The 16,058-nt window shown below is 51.3% G+C and overlaps 1 protein-coding gene across 4 annotated transcripts in view; it reads left to right on the top strand.

Annotated features, from left to right (window-relative positions):
• RADIL (Rap associating with DIL domain) overlaps window positions 1-16,058 on the top strand; it is a 56,730-nt gene that overhangs the window by 28,757 nt on the left and 11,915 nt on the right. For 3 of the 4 annotated variants that reach the window (XM_090024057.1, XM_090024056.1, XM_090024058.1), the window contains 5 exons: window positions 350-1,027; window positions 2,753-2,790; window positions 6,934-7,094; window positions 10,899-11,011; window positions 15,077-15,314. In XM_090024057.1, the coding sequence (XP_089880183.1) occupies window positions 350-1,027; window positions 2,753-2,790; window positions 6,934-7,094; window positions 10,899-11,011; window positions 15,077-15,314 (1,228 nt within the window). The remainder of the gene's footprint in view (window positions 1-349; window positions 1,028-2,752; window positions 2,791-6,933; window positions 7,095-10,898; window positions 11,012-15,076; window positions 15,315-16,058) is intronic. The other variant, XM_090024059.1, reaches the window with a different exon arrangement.

The following is a 16,058-nucleotide window of genomic DNA, read 5'->3' as shown; positions in this document are numbered from 1 at the left end:
AAGTAATTGCAGTGTAATTTGAGCCACGGGCTGCTAATTGCTCCTTCCCCCCCCCTCCATGTGGCGAGGCCGTTCTGGTGCATGACTCACTGCCACACTCGCTTGGGCTATAGTTTGGGGGAAGCGCTGCAGTGCCTGGAATAACAAGCAGTGCTGCAATGCAAAGGTGATTCCTGTGGGCACCTGCAGAACTGCAGGAGGCTGCTGCACAGAGGTGGCATCGAGGCCAGAGACCAGGGCACGGGACTGGATGGGGGGGAAGAGAAGCCAGTTCTCATGGCTTCTGCCCCCAAGGTGGCTGCCCTGTGTCAGGCCTCCCTGTTCCACGCTGCTCTCCCTTGCGTTGCAGGACAGCTTGGTGTACCTGCTAAACCGTGAGCAGCACACCGTGGGCCAGAGGACTCAGGCCAGCAAACCCAGCATCAGCCTCTCCGCCCCGGACATCCTGCCCCTTCACTGCACCATCCGGCGCCTCAAACTCTCCAACCGCGCCCGGCACCGCGCGGAGGACAAGCTGCTGCTGGAGCCCATCCTGGGCGCCAGCGTGGCCGTCAACTTCTCGGAGGTGTCGAGGACAATCGTGCTGCACCACGGGGACCTCCTGTCCTTGGGGCTGTACTACCTGCTTCTCTACAAGGACCCCGTGAAGGCTCAGCCGCTGCCCGCCCAGAGCCTCATGCGGCTGAAATCCCTGCACCGTGCCACGGACCCCGAACTGCCCTCCGCCTGCAAGCTGTGTGGCAGCCTCTTGAAGGAGAGGGGCTCGTCGTCCAAGAGGCGTGGGCCATCTCCTGCCACCGGCCGGAGGGCGGCCAAGCAGAAGCTGCAGCTGGAGTTTGAGCGGGCCGTGGAGGACGTTCTTCTGAGGAGGATCCTGACCCTGATCGAGCCCGGGGGCGATGACCACAAGCTGACCCCCGCCTTCCTGCTGTGCCTCTGCGTCCAGCACTCAGCCACTGCCTTCGACCCGGGTGATTTTGGGCAGCTGCTGCTCAAGGCGGCCAAGATGATTCAAAGGACGGTGTGGGTCAGTCCGGGAGCTGTTTGAGGGGAGTTGGGGCGCGGGGCGGGCGGATAACACCTCCCCTGAGCCTGTGGCTGCAGGCGAGGCACCTAAATGTTGGCTGGCAGCTCTCCAGGTTCCCATAAAACAGTGAAAATCAGCCCCATCCCAGCCAGTTCCTGCCTGAGCCACATGACTGGGACGTTCACCCAGGCCCTGCCTCTGGATTAGCGATGGAGGCAGCCTTAAGCTACGCTCTCCTGGCCCATGGGCTGGGCCTGTAGCTCATAAACTAATAGGCCCTGAGCTGTCTTCCTGCTGGAGGAGCCCATGCTTTCCCCCCAGCTGCTCCCAGCAAAAGCTGCAAAAGATCCTGCCAGCTAGAGGTATAACCATATTTCCTTGCATACAATACACCCTGGAATATAAGATGTGCCTTGTTTTTGAAAGACAGGATAACCAGAGAAAACTCCTCCCTTGTAGTAAGTAACTGAGTAGCAGCAACTGGGGAGCTGAGCCTGCTTGCTGCTCAGCTCCCTGTGGATCCTGTGCAGACTTTACTTTCCCTTCTGTACAGGAAGCAGCAGGAACTCCTCTGACTGTATTTCCATGCATATAATGCCCACTCTGGTTTCCAGCAGCTGGGTTTTGAGAGAAAAAAGTGGGGGTGTTTTATGCAAGGAAATATAGCAGTTTGGTATGCAATGGTGTATGTGAATGATTGATGTTCTTCCCCTGCTAGGCTGGTTCTCACCGTAGGGGTAGACAGAGTCCTGTGCAGCACAGCTCCTCCTCTACAGACTGCCCAAGGGCCTTGGGAGTAGGGACTGGTGCCTGGGACTGGTGCTGTCATGTGAGAGAGGTCCCTGCACCAGCCAGATGCATGGCACTGGGCAGGGATGCCAGCTCTCCCCTCTGTGCCTGCCAGAAGCCCTGGGTGGGGTGCCGGTTGCCCGAGCAGAGCTGCCTGTGGGGTTTGTGTGCTTCTCCCCATGCTGAGTACTTTGCTCCCCAGTGCATGGGGCCATTTGGGTCTGGTCAGCACCAGACTTGTTTCCCCAGAGGAGTGTCCCACCCCAGGTCACTCAGGGAGAAGTGGTACAGAGAGGCTGGTATTTCAAGTACTCCAGGTAGTTGGAACGGTTCCACGCCATTGCTAACAGCCCGGATGCAGCTGCACCCACTGTCCCAGCAATGGGAAACCTTAAGGAGATAAACCCTTAATGCTCTTCAGGAGATATTCACAGCAGGAACCATCACTTGGAAGGGAACAGCCGTGTATGCAGGGAGCCCTGAAGAGGCCTTACTTTGACACACGACCTGCGTAGAGCCATAAGGATGCCTGGATAATTACCTTCTAGGGGACTGCATAGCTTTGGTCTCACTCTTGCCCTTCCTTTCCCGGCAGTGTAAAGTCTCGCGATCTTAGCAACTCCAGGCGGCCCAGTGTCATGGCATTTCTTCCTGTCCTTTTTTGTTCTGGGGCTGCAGGACAGCGGCTGTGGCTAGGGGCTGGGCCTGGAGCAAGCCTGCCACAGTCGCTTTCAGGCTAACTTTTGGCATGAGGCAGAAGGAAAAAAGCCCTGCTGTAGTCAAAGTTTTCCTTGCCAGCAAAGCCCAGCGCAGACAGTGCAGCCTGGAGAGGCCTGGCAGATACCTGCAGAGTCCCATCTCATCCACCCCCTGCTGAAGTTCTCATAATCTTGGGGGCTTGTTGTTTATTTGCTTTTTTTTTATTTTTGACCGTAGGAGAAAACCAAGGAGCTGGCCGAGAAGCAGTCCCAGCAGTAAGTGTGCCTCACTACTTGCCCTGCCTTCCTTATGGACAGAAGCTCTCCCCAGGGAGAGATATTGCCTTGGGAAGGACCAGGAGAGAAGTCACATAACCAGTCTGAGGCCAAGGCAGCATGCATGCACTGCTAGGGGTCACCCGAGACCCAGACAGTCAGGGCTTATGTGCTTATACAGCCCTTAGGGGAAGGTAGGTTGTCCAGTCCCCAGCACTGAATGGGCTAATTGCCTTTACTCCTTCCCATATTTATTCCAGATAGGCCACCCCAAGACCCACTGTCCCACTTTCCCTGCTGTCCCCAGCGCTCTCTTCTCGATATCAAAGGAGCTCAGTCAGTAAATGAATGCTCCGAAATCCTGATTCAGCACAGTCGTGTTTTCCCACTCGCTGCCGTTTGTTTAATTCTTGCGAGCAGGCTGTCTCTGAGCGGCCATGCCAGCTACCACGGGCAGCTGGGAAGCCAGCCAGACCCTGCCAGCTCTGCAGGCTGATAATACTCTCTCTCCATTGTGAAAAGCAAGATCTTCAGAGGTGACTAGTCATCTGGGGTGGCTCAGTCTTCTGGGGGTGCAACTTGTGATACTTGAGAAACAGTCAAATCCTTGTACAGTAGCTCAGGGTTGGATACCCCAAAACTGAGCTCCGCCAAGCTGAGTCTCTTTGGTAACCCTCAGCAGGCCTTGTGCATGTTCACTTGGCTTCATTGGCCACATCCATGTGAGCGTGGATTTTTGGTTCCCTGGGGACAAGTAGCAGTGGTATACCTTGTGCCGCTGTTACTTGTTCCCGGGGAATGCCCATGCTGCAAGTGCTTTGGTGCGTGGCAAGTTACCCCCAGTGGGGTAGGGAAGGCTGGGCCACCACTGGGCTGATACCAGCAGCCTTACCTGGGGTCATGGGGCTGCAGCAGTGGCAATTCTGCCATGCAGAGCTTGGCCAGCAGCTGCAATGTGGCTCTGGGCAGCCCAGCTCCATTTTTTAGCAGTGTGCACTGCCCGTGCATGCGCTACTTCACTTTTTTTTTTTCTATGGATATCCAGAGGTCAAAAAAACCCTCAGAAAAAAACAAGCAGAGCAGTGTACACATAGGCAGTGCTCCCTTGCAGCATGGAGAACATCCAAATGCACGGTATGTGGCACTGCAGACGTGTTTGTGGCCCCATGTACCACATGGTCGTGCTTGTCCAGACATGGCCATTGTGTTCACAGTCAGTGTGTCGTGTAGGTGCCACACTAGCTTGCTCAGGTGCTGCTAGCAGTGCAGATGACCCATGACCCAAATGCCTGAGTATTCACTCAGTTCCTCAGGCAGGTTTTGCAGCCCGTGTTGAGTTCTGGGCTGCCACAGCAGGACTGCTCTGGCTCCAGGATAGCTCAGGTGTGTCTACACTGCAAGGCAATCCTGCAATGACTACTTCGCAGACGTGCCCTCCAAACCAGAGGAGATTGCACCAGGAAATGATGTGAGGTCAAAACTATCCAGGGGGACCAAAGAAGGGGTTTGGGCAGGACCCAAAGAGCTCCTGCTGGGACTTAAACCCAGAGGTTCCTGGCTAGAGGGTCATGGCCATCTGCCATATTTAAGGTCAGGAAGGAATATTACTTCATGGTCACATTGGTACAGACTGGGGGTGGTTTTGTCTTTCTTTCTAGCAGGGGGCATGGCCTCTACCTGGGGTCTCTTGAGCATATATTAACAACCTCTACAGTAGCAGGACTGGCTGCCATCGTCCCCCTGCATTACCTATGGCAGTTTTGGGGGTTATATCTTGTGTCATGTCAGGTTTAATAGTAGTTTTACTAAGAGGTTAGATTATGAATTTGGATAGGATGGTTTGGATAGGAATGAACCTGTCTCAGGCATGGGTTGGACTAGATGTGACCTCTGGAGGTCCCTTCCAGCCCTGCTTCTCTATGATAGTCTGCTAACCAACAAGGAAAGGAGGCAGAAACAGAAAATGTGAGTTCAAGGGTACTGAGTTCTCTCTTTCCTCACGGGTTTGCAGCTCCCAGCAAGGCTAATGGCAATGTATCTAATTCGGCAAAATGTCCGTGACTGGAGCATCCTGGCAGCTGCAGAGCCGCAGGTGCACTTCAACGGGGCCTGGCAGTCCAGTGACCCTAGGTGAAAGTGTGCACGATTCAGGGCTGTGTGCTAGGGGATTTCATGCAGGTGAGGCACTGAGGGCCATTGCAAACTGCAGCATGTTCTGGATAAGCAGACCCATCCCTGGAAGACGGGGAGCCCAGGCGTTTCTGTTACAGCCTGCGCAGAGGGGATGGTTTGTGGTGCTGTGCTGCCTGAGTGCCCCTGTCCAAAAGTCACTTTTTCAGTGGCTTGTAACAGTCCCCAGAAATAGCTTGGGAGGGGGAATTTCTCCAAGGTTTTTCCTAAGCAAATTTTTTTAATAAAGCATTCAGAAAAATGTTGTCCAGCCATTTCTGAGTTGCTGCAGCAGGAAAAAGTGGTTCACAAGTTAAGAAATTTTCCAGATGCTGTTTTTTTTTTTTGTTTTTTTTTTTAGCCTTTGGATCACTCAAAGGGCTGGATTTTAAGCATGCAGCCTTGGCACAGGCTGTGCATAGTTCTCAGGGAGGGACGGGGCTTTGCTGTGACGGCTTTAGTGTTATCACATGTGATTAATAAATGTAGTGAAGCCATATGATAACACTCAGCTTCACCCTTTAAAACCAGTGGGTTGAATACGCCAGGAGGAGTAAAGTTCTCTATATCTAGGCTGTGGCCTATGGGCAGGGGCAGCATGTGAGAAACTTGTCCTGCTGCTGTTCCTGCCAGACCCAGTGCAGAATGAAGGTTTCTCATTGGCATTAAATATTCATGCTAAATCCCAGAGTACCAAAAGTATCCTGCTCTGCATTTTCAATGCTGTAGAAGGGGCCGGTCCCCAAGTATTGTCAGCTCCCTTTGACTTGGGCCATCAGGCTCAGGGCCAAAGAGCTGAACTAAGCATTCAATCCAAGTCTTTGCTTGTCAGTCATTCGCAGCGGGCAGGCTCCTTCAGTGGTCTTGAGACCTGCCGATGGAGGAGGTGGACATTTCCATTCGGGAGGGGCATGGGGCAAGATTGCCACAAGGCACCCTCCTGCTTATTACCCTAGGACACATCTGCGCTGCTGCAGCTGGCATTGGTTTTGAACACTGGTGGAAATTATCCCAGGGTCCTGAGCGTGCAGACATGCAACTCCCCCAGGGTAGCTGTACACGGTAAATGGCTGGTGCTGTACCTTAATACTAGGTGGAAGCAAAGCAAGGCAGGGCCTATTGGCCTTGGTATAAGCTGCAAACAGATGATTCCTTTACTAGCAGAGCTCACACGGGGAAGGGGGGAGCTTTATCCCTGGGTTTTTGAGGCATGATTCTAGACTTTGAGAAATTATCCCAGCACTGGGGGTTCTGTCATCTGTCCATCCCTTGCTAAGCAGGTGTAAAGTCTTCTTGTACTGGCATTAACGTGTTTGTCCATCCAGGCCCTAGGAAGAAGGAATTACAATGCCTTTGGATGGATGAAGAAATCGTAACAGCACTATTAATGCATAAAACCCCAAGGAGCTCTTGGCACCTTCCACCTCAGTGGAGGCTGTGGCTGCCCAGTACTTCCCTAGAAGTGCCCAGCCCCTGAGGCTAAGGCAGTAGGAAGAAGGGGCCCACCCAGACACCCAGTGCCGGATCTCCAGATCTGCTGGATCTCCAGGGGCTTGGGGGAGCAGCTATCCTGCTGGTATTATGTAGGGCCATCTCTTGCAGAGGCAGCAGCAGTTTCGCAGCGCACCTCGAGACCCCTGGGAAACCTAACTGCTGGGTTTGCTTTTTAAGTATGGAACTGGCTAGTGCTGGGGAAGGTTTATGATTGTAAAGCTGCTGAGAATATTGTTGGGGGAAGGTATGTACTGGGTGAGTACATGCCGCTGGTGCACTGGAGCTCCAGCTGCTATATCCATTATAGTGCGGGACAGTAGTGAATAAAATATTCCCGCTGGGAGTATCCTGCATTGCCGGCCTCTCAGAGAGGCAGAGGCACAGACCTTTCTCATGGCCAGGCCCTGGTGCTCACAGTGAGATTGACTCTGATGCCTTGACAGTGTCTGAAACCCTTCTCTTGCCTCTCTGTCTCATCAGCCAGGATCCTGCATCCCTTTCACACTTCACAATCGGAGACCTGGTCCCGGACTTGCAGCACGTTCTCTTCTGGATGTCCAACTCCATCGAGCTGCTGTACTTCATCCAGCAGAAATCCCCTGTCTACATCCAGAGCATGGAGGAGGAGATGGATGTCAAGGGTAGGACTCACATTCCTTCCTGCCAGTACACCTCTCTGGTATAAATCTTCCTACCTGCTCCCTTTATCCCCTTAATACTGACACCCAAGGATATTTTTACCATGACATCTCGGGATATTAGAGTCCAGAGGCGAGCAACCAGGTGTCAGATGAAGTGTGGCTGCCAGGGACCCGCTAGGTGTAGACACTGCCAGTATGTAGACAGTTGTTCCCTCCTCCACTCATGCCTTCTTGCTTTTCTCTGCCCTGCCTCAGTCAGTATTTCTGTTCTCCAGTCTCTTCCTCTCATTCTTTTTTTTTTTTAACTTTGTTTCTCGGTGGAGGTTTCACCCACTAAGGGCTGCCAAGACTCTAGATCCCGCTTAAAATCATTTATTAACAGAAGACTGTTTTCTATCAGGAAGAGAAACCTCTGTGGTGCTTATGGGGGTAGGTCTCTGATTTTCAGCAGGTCTCTAGCTTGTGCTGAATTTAAAGCCTGGTTCAGAGCACAGAAAATCCCCTTTTAAACAGACAGGGGAAAAGCAGGGTAATTGGGTAGGTGTCTTCCCACTGCTTCTAAAACAAAATCTGCCCATTGTGGAAAGTCAAACCTCATTCCCTCCTCTTGCTATCGGTAACCTAACAAACCTCAGGTCGGACCTGGGAGCAGAAAGCAGAGCAGCAGATTGGGCAGGGGAAGAGGATCAGAGTGCCTCTTGAGGAGGGTGCAGGGCTAATTTGTGGCACGTAGGTCAAAAACATTGGCACCCATTCAACTAGATGTTCTCAACGTCCCCTTCTGGCCTTGGTTGTAATCCAGCGGGCTGATGAGAGATCCCAACCCAGGCTGTACCTAGATGCTGCTTAGTCTCAAGAAACTCAAAAGTCCAGCTGCCCAGGATGGAGTCTCAGCATCCAGGAAGGCTGCTTTATACCAGTACTGTGACACCAACATGATTCGGGTACATGTTTGTAAATAAAAGCCCTGTGATCGGTCTACTGTTTTATAGCGTCGAATCATCCCAGAGTGACCGGATGACCTGGGTGCCTCCAAACAGGCACCAGGTCCAGAAGCTTTGGGCATTTTAACACCAATGAATCTTAATGTGAAAATGTTGCACCAGAAAGGTCTTTTCTTTTAAAATGACTGTTTCATTACTCCCCAGTTTAGACAGTTCTGGTCAATGAGTGACTGAGCAGAAACTGATACCATGTCACTTAAGAGCGGAGACAGAGCAGTTGAAGCCAATGGTTTGGGAGTGCCCATTAGGCCAAAACTGGCTGGTACACTATTTACCAAGAGCTTCCCAGCACCTCGTGGGGTGCTCAGATGAAGTGGGCTCATCATCTGCGGAGCTGCACGAGGAGAGAAAACTCCACAAGAGTGGCTGGAGGCGATTTGGCTGCAGTCGTTCAGAAAGCAGGACAGATAGTTTGGGCCGGAGGAGACCTGAGCACGGTCAGGACAGTGAGGAATCCAGTTTATACATGGGCTTCAGAAGAGCTCTGCAGTGCATCTTTAAAGCCCTGGCTGAAGCCTTCTTCCACTGTACATGAGCATAAAGATTTACCAGCCTGCCTGACTTTTTCAGGACTCTTGTGGCTTCTCTTTAGTTTCCCATTTGAAACCCTGCAATGGCATATTCCCAATGCCATATTCAGATGGCAGCAGCAGATGAGCACCAGGACCCATATGTTGATAGACAATGTCCTTTTTGATGTCGGTTTTGCAAAGCTCAGTTGCTCTCTATTCGGATATGGCTGTGCTGACTTTCCCCACTTAGAAAACCTGGATTCATGGTGTTGCTTTTTAGCCACAAGCAAAGTGAATGCGGTGGTCTTTTTCTGCTCAGGAGTGGGAATTTGCTCACATCACACAGCCTGTTCACCAGTCCTCCTCAGCTTGTTGCTTGCAGACAACCGGTTTGCAATGCCCTCTGCTGCTTTTTGAGGCCATGGGAAATGAATGAGGATGTTGCCCTTGATTAGGGGATGGGGAAGATTGGAGAGTACTGCTTTACTCAGTGAAGTGCAACAGCCCATCTTGGCACTAAATAGACCAGGGTAAGAGTGGTAGATTGGGACTCAGGTGAGCTGACAGCTGTGAGAGGGTCCTCCGATTAGAATAGCAGTGTGCTGTTGCAGCCCAGGCTCGAGCTGCCATTAGCAGAGCTGAATGCAAAAGTTTGCAAAGCACCGGTCCATGCAGCACGCAGGCAGAAACAACCCTGCTAGCTTCTTGCTTATCCAAGCCTTTTCAGTTCACCTCTCAAATGACCCCTGGGGTCTTTCACTAGCGGCCCGGACTCATGGGACATACAGTCAGGTCACGTCATGGAATTTCCTTCCCTCTCCCTCCACGTCAGGGAAGCCCAGGGGTGGAGGGTTTTGGCAAAGCTCTTGAAGGCTTCTCTTTTGTTCCAAAACGCAGGCCTTTCGGAAAGCCCTGCATCCAGCTACACAGATATTTCAGCAAACCAGGCTGCAAATCATAACTGAAATCCAAGTGGCTCAAGAATGCAAATGCTAGTCTATAGGGGAAGTGTTCCCCCTCCCACCTCTTCAACCTCTCATCACCTAGAAATACAACCAGTGTGTGTTTACCTGCAACTGGTACGTCAGACGTCTGTGCTTGAGATCTGGCTTTGAGCTTGGCTCGTAAAGCCCCAAAGAGGTGAAGCATCAGGTTCTTAAGGAAACTGAAAAGGGAATAAAAAAAACACAGCATGATGTTGGTAATGGCTTCCCAGCCACTATGGAAAGGCACCAGTGTGGGCCTAAGTTGCCCAGTTGTGTTACCCTTTGGAGAAGAAGTGAGTGAGGGACAGGCTGATTCTAGCCCTGGTGGTAACAGGCAGAGAAGGAAAGAGAGTGTGAACTAAACTCTTCGACTGGAGAGACCTCGGTGGCTGGACAGACAGCTTTGGACATTTGGTTTTCGTCCATGGCACAAACACAAGAGGTACAGTATAGGCAATGGCTTTTCCCATGGAGAGAGGGGGACTGCCAGCACTTTGTGCCATCCGTGGCTGTCCACTGAAACATCACTGCTGACCAGCCTCAGGTGGGAATGGCTTCTGTTTCTCAGTCTCTGTCTTCAAGAGCCATCTTGGATTGTCTCTCCTTTCTTAATGTCAAGTCAGGTAATGTCGCTCTTGGGTTATCTTCACAAGTGCAGTGGAAATGTCAAGCAGCCAGTTGGTGCGATAAAAGAGGTACCTTGCCACTTGCTTTTGGCATTTGGGAGTGGCTGTCAGTAATGACTCAGGCTCCTCCACGGCACCTCCTTGAAATAGCCCTTGCTGTTAGAAACGAGAGAGCAGTGAGAAGTCAGCTTCAAACCGGGGTCTGATCACTGCTACCATGCTGTGTTAAGTGAGAGTTCAGTGGCTTCTCTAGCACCTTCTCTCTAAGGATCTTGATACATTTCGTTGATATTAACGGGCTAAGTCTGACATCCTTCCTACAAGGTCAGCAATTGTAACTATCCCCACTTTACTGAGACTGCGATTAGCCCAAGCATCCATTGGCCAAAGTGCGTTGTCCGCTGACATTGTCCAAAGTCAATGAAAAGGCTGGAAATAGAACCCAGAGACCTTGTTCCCAATCCCACGTTGCAACCCCTATGTAGGCTTTCTTTGCAGTAACAAGCCTGTGACCATTTGGTGCGTGTCAATGAAGTTGATATGATGGGGCCCTTGCAGGAAATGCGGTATTATACTCTCAGTTTCAATGAGACTGTCCTTCCACTGACAGAGCGGAGCCAAGGGGAGTGTGGCGGTCTTGGCTCTGCTGCATTGCATTGCTGTCTTTTCCCATTAGGTTCAAAGGAGTCTCTGTTCTCTTCGACCATCACAGCCAGCGAGGAAGCCATGACAGTGCTGGAGGAAGTGATCATGTATACATTTCAGCAGTGTGTCTACTATATCTCCAAGGTATGGGCACCCCATCTTCTTTCCCTCCCTCCTCTAACATACTTTATCCCGAAGGAAGGAGCCAGGTGAGGAAAGGAATAGAACAGGGGTGGGCAAAATGCAGCCCACGGGCCAGATGCGGCCTGCCGGGCCAGTCTATCTGGCCCACAGGGCTCCTTAAAATTTTAGAAAATTAATATTTATCTGCCTCTGGCTGCCTGTCACGTGGTCCTCAATGGCTTGCCAAAATTCAGTAAGTGGCCATCCGCCCAAAATAATTGCCCTCCCCTGGAATAGAGTGACAGCACTGTGCTTTGCTGGATGTGAAGGGGATGTGAGTAGGGAAAAGACCCCAATCAGGTAGGCCAAAACCAGACCATCAGATAACAACACCTTGTGTCCATTATTGCTGTTGGCTGAATGGGAACCAGTGATCTTGAAGTAAAAGACTGTGAGTGAAACCCTGGACCCACTGAAGTTAATGAGAGTCTTGTATCTAGGTCCCTTTGCTAAGCCCCTGGACAGTCGCTTTTGTTTTCTTGTAATTGCATATTTATATACTAGGAGTTTTAAAATGTGCACCAGAGGGGTACAAATTTCAATAGATATTTTGTCTATTCATGATCTACAAGAATATACTGAATGCCCTGAGCAGTAGGACACAGTTCAAAGAAGGGCAAGTGAAAGGGGGCTCAATCATTCTTGACTTTCCATTGCCACTAAAAACCAAAGCAGAATTAGCTCCATGGGTTGATTTTTTTTGTGTGTAGTCAATCTTGTGTGCTCTTTCACACTTGTTATTTAGTTATGGTTATTTATTTTATAGATTTCACAGACATCAGGGCTGGAAGGGACCTTGGAAGATCATCGAGTCCTGCCCCCTACCCCAGGGGCAGGAAGTCAGCTGGGATCAAAGGATCCCAGCAAGATAAACATCCAGTTGACTATTATAGGAGTCCAGAGTAGGTGCTTGCATCACCTCTGGAAGCAGTCTGTTCCAGGCCTTGTTACAGTGTCTATAAGGCTTCAAGCAAGGTTTGGGTCAAGCTGTTGTAGGCACAGTATGAACACATAAGAGGTTTCCAGGTTGTAGCTGTATTGCTCTAAAGGAAAAAGCTATCAGGTCTCATAGTAGAGATATCTTTTATTAGACCAGCAAGATTTTTGCAAAAAAAATTCTTTAATTGCAAGCTTTCGGGCACAAACTTTCATTTCTACCCAAGAGAACTTTTACAGTCTTTTCTCCAATGCCTGATGAAGGGTGTTTGTGCCCAAAAGCTTGCAATTAAAGACCTTTTTTTGCAAAAATCTTGTTGGTTTAATAAAAGATATCATCTCTACTATGAATCCTGATTACCTTAACACGTAAGAGGGACACTTACGACTCCCAAAAGCTTAGGATTGGAATAGTTAAAACCAGCAAAGGGAGAAAAAAAGTGTTATCTGTAGTTTTGCTGGTGGGAAACTGAGGCACAAAAGGACTACCTGGATTAGCACGGCTCTGTGGAGAGTCTGTGCACCAGAGCTAGCCAGGCTGAAGCTTTCATGCTGGGCACATCCCCTGTAAAAGGAGAGGAGGCTGTGAGCTTTCTGAACTGCCAGTGACCACCCTCATTTCCAAGCAGTGTTTCCAGTGGTGTTAGGGCAGAAGCTAATGGGTTTTGCAAAACAGAAGATTTGCTTTTAATTTCTGAGATCCAGGAAGGTCATTCAGGTTCCTTGCCACGTGCTGCACAATTTGATACCTCGAAGTTGCCAGTTCAAATCCAGCCTGAGTCCAGGGTGACAGGTAAGACATGAGGATGAACTCCATGGAGGACAGGGAAGGGCTGGCGTGTTGTAGATCTTCCTGTAATTTCTGTCTGCAGGCTTTACCTTGACCTCCTACACCCCTGTGGTGTAACAAGTTATCCCTGTGGGACAGAGACCTCTCAGGACCCTCTGCTGAGGGCCACATAATCTAGATGGGCAACAGGCTGGGCGTGTTTATTAGAAACAGGTGCTTTGCAGTGGAGGATGGATGGGTGAAGGCCCCCTTGGCCCCATTGCAGTGCCAGACTGAGCGAGTCCTCAAGGGCTAACCCTGGCACTGTCTGTAAGGTGGGTGTCCCCAGGTGTGGATGTGTTGGCAAAGGTACAGGGTCACTTGCAGGATCCAAGCTCAGTCTCTGAGTTAGATACGTAGCTGATAGATATTCCGCTGAAGCGCTCTGGTTTTGATCACAGTGCAGGGAAGGTACAAGGTGAGGATGGTACCTTTCCCTTCATGGCCTTGGGCTTGGAAACAGCAGCACGGGGCACAAGAAGCCAGGAGGAAGTGACTAGTCCGGGAAAAATGCAAGGTTCTCCACCTTGGGAGGAAAAGCCTGCAGCATCCTTATAGGCTCGGCTGTGCTACGCTGGCTAGCACTATGGATGAGAGAGACTTGGGGGTCAGGATGGACCACAAGATGAACATGAGCCTGCAATGTGATGCTGCAGCTAGTAAAGTGAGCAAAATGCTGGCTTGCATCCATAGATGCTTCTCAAGCAAATCCTGGGACATCATTCTCCCCTTGTACTCGGCTGCAGCTGGAGTACTGCATCCAGTTTTGGGCTCCACAACTCAGAAAGGATGTGGAGAAGCTTAAGAGAGTGCAGAGAAGAGCCACACACATGATCAGAGGTCAGGAAAACAGACCTTACGACGACAGGCTGAGAGCCATGGGGCTATTCAGCCTGGAAAAGCGCAGGCTCAGGGGTGATCTGATGGCCACCTATAAGTTTATCAGGGGTGCTCACCAGGATCTGGGGGAACGTTTGTTCACCAGAGCACCCCAAGGGATGACAGGGTCGAATGGTCATAAACTACTGCGAGACCATTTCAGGCTGGACATAAGGAAGAATTTCTTTCCTGTCCGAGCCCCCAAGGTCTGGAACAGCCTGCCATCGGAGGTGGTTCAAGCACCTACACTGAACACCTTCAAGAGTAAATCTGGATGTTCATCTTGCTGGGATCCTATGACCCCAGCTGACTTCCTGCCCCTTTGGGCAGGGGGCTGGACTCGATGATCTCCTGAGGTCCCTTCCAGCCCTAATGTCTATGAAATCTATGAAATCATTAGAAAGCGTTGCTGAGGAAGCTCCTCGACCTCCTCGACCCGTCTGTGATTTGTACAGTAACCGCCCTGGGCATAATGACTCAGTTCACGGGTGTGATGGAAAGGCTCCCTCTGGCCTCTCTCTGTTTGGCTGCTGGAGTGAGCCGTTGGCGGAGGTGCCCAGGCAGGAGTGCTGAACAGAGCGTGCAGTGTGCGCCGGGAGAAAGGCTGCTTGTGTCTGCAGGGCGGGGACCTGTTCCCATCCACAGAGACGTTCAACTCACCCAATGACTCTGCCTTTCTCCAGCTTTGCCTGCCAACAGCGGGACTCGGCCTCACGCTGGGAAGGGGCAAATTCTCTCCCAGGTTTGATCTGCAGCTATTTCCTTTCTGTGGAAAGGTCTGTCTGCTATTCCAGCAGATTCACCCTCCCTTGGGCGGGCTGACATTTCTCTTGGCTTCTCCCGGTTGCTGGCTTAGCAGGAACGCTGACGGGACACTCTCCCTCTTTCATTTGAACACAGGAGAGGGCTCTGATTGGACGCTGCTCTTCTCTGATCCTCGTTTACGTAAAGGAAAGGGACTTTAACTGGCTGCTGCTTTGGCTTCTACCTCTTCATCCTCTCAGGTGTCGGGGGCCTCCTGTTTCCCCATGTGGATGCACTGCCCTGGCACGTTCTCTCTGCTCAGCATCTCCAGTGGTTTGTGTCTGATGTGGCACTTGCCCACTGAAAGAGAGACCAGTTTACCCATTAACTCTGGGTAGGGTATTGTATTCATGTGAGGGACTGGTTGGTGCAGATGTGCAGGTAGCAAAGGAAGTACCGCTCCTCGTTGGAGAGCCGCAGGGTTTGACCACGTGTTATGGGATCACCGAAGAGGGTGGTTTGAAGACCTGGTAGGTCATGTCTTGGCCCTCTTGCCAATGCAGAAGGGCCCCTCCCACATTGAATCTCCAGCTTTTTGAATCACAGGCCTGTGTCTTTCTCATTTCCTCCCCATCCAGTCTTTGTACGTCTCTCTCCCCGGCCTTCTGGAGTGTAACCCCTTCCAGAACGAGGGCCGGGAAGGCTGGCAGGGATTGCCTCAGCTGCCTGATGAGATCTGCAGAGTCGCGTTGATTTACCAGGAGACACTAGACTTGCTTCACCAGTACGAGGTGCACCCCGAGATCGCTTCTCAGATGTTTGCCTACCTCTTCTTCTTTTCCAACACGCTGCTCTTCAACCACCTGATGGACAAAGGTGAGGCCCACTCAGGCTGGGGCGGTTGTCCCAGGGGTTACAGATGTTTGCAGCGTCTACGCTAGCCTCTGCCCAAGGGGAGACGTGTGGGAGAAACAGGTGTGCTTGTGTGCTTTGAAGACATTTTTGTGTCTATTCATTAAATAAAGAGACCAGAGCTATTGGGCTCCACAGTGCAGCCAGCCAGGCTGTGAGCAAAGGATCAGCCACGTGGAGGGTGGGATGTGCTTTCTACAGGGGCTAAGGTTGCCTTAAGACCCATTCAAAGCTCCCAAGTCCTTTGTTTAGCTGGTGTCAGCAGACCGTGTGGTGCCTCAATATCTCTGAGCTCTGCTAGGCCAAGACTAGAAGAGCGTGTTGGGGAAGGAGACCCTGCCAGGCTGGTAGGAAGGGGGGCTGGAGCATGGATGAAGGTTTGATTATGATGAACCAAGCAAGGGCCCAGCCCCTGGGGTCTTCCTAACTCCGCTTCCTTGGGCTCCCACTGACTCCATAGATCACAATTTGTGTGTGATGTTGGCTCTGATAAGGACTTGGCTCAGTTTGGTCTCTCTTCCTTGGTTTGACTCTCCCTTCCCATTTGCTAGCTTGCTCACACCTGCTGCCTTCACTGAGGACACTCCCTTAGCCCCTTACTAATGGCATGGATGGCTGCAGTAATCCCATTTCTCATGGTGATGTGCTCAGACTCCTGTAGCTCTCCCCTCAGTTAAGGGACTCCCCCCCTGCGCTCTCACCCCGAGA

This window comes from Crocodylus siamensis, chromosome 12 (genome assembly GCF_052110815.1).
Source record: "Crocodylus siamensis isolate JL-2025a chromosome 12, ASM5211081v1, whole genome shotgun sequence".
Taxonomy (NCBI): Eukaryota; Metazoa; Chordata; order Crocodylia; family Crocodylidae; genus Crocodylus; species Crocodylus siamensis.
This window is presented reverse-complemented; position numbering and strand designations above follow the sequence as displayed.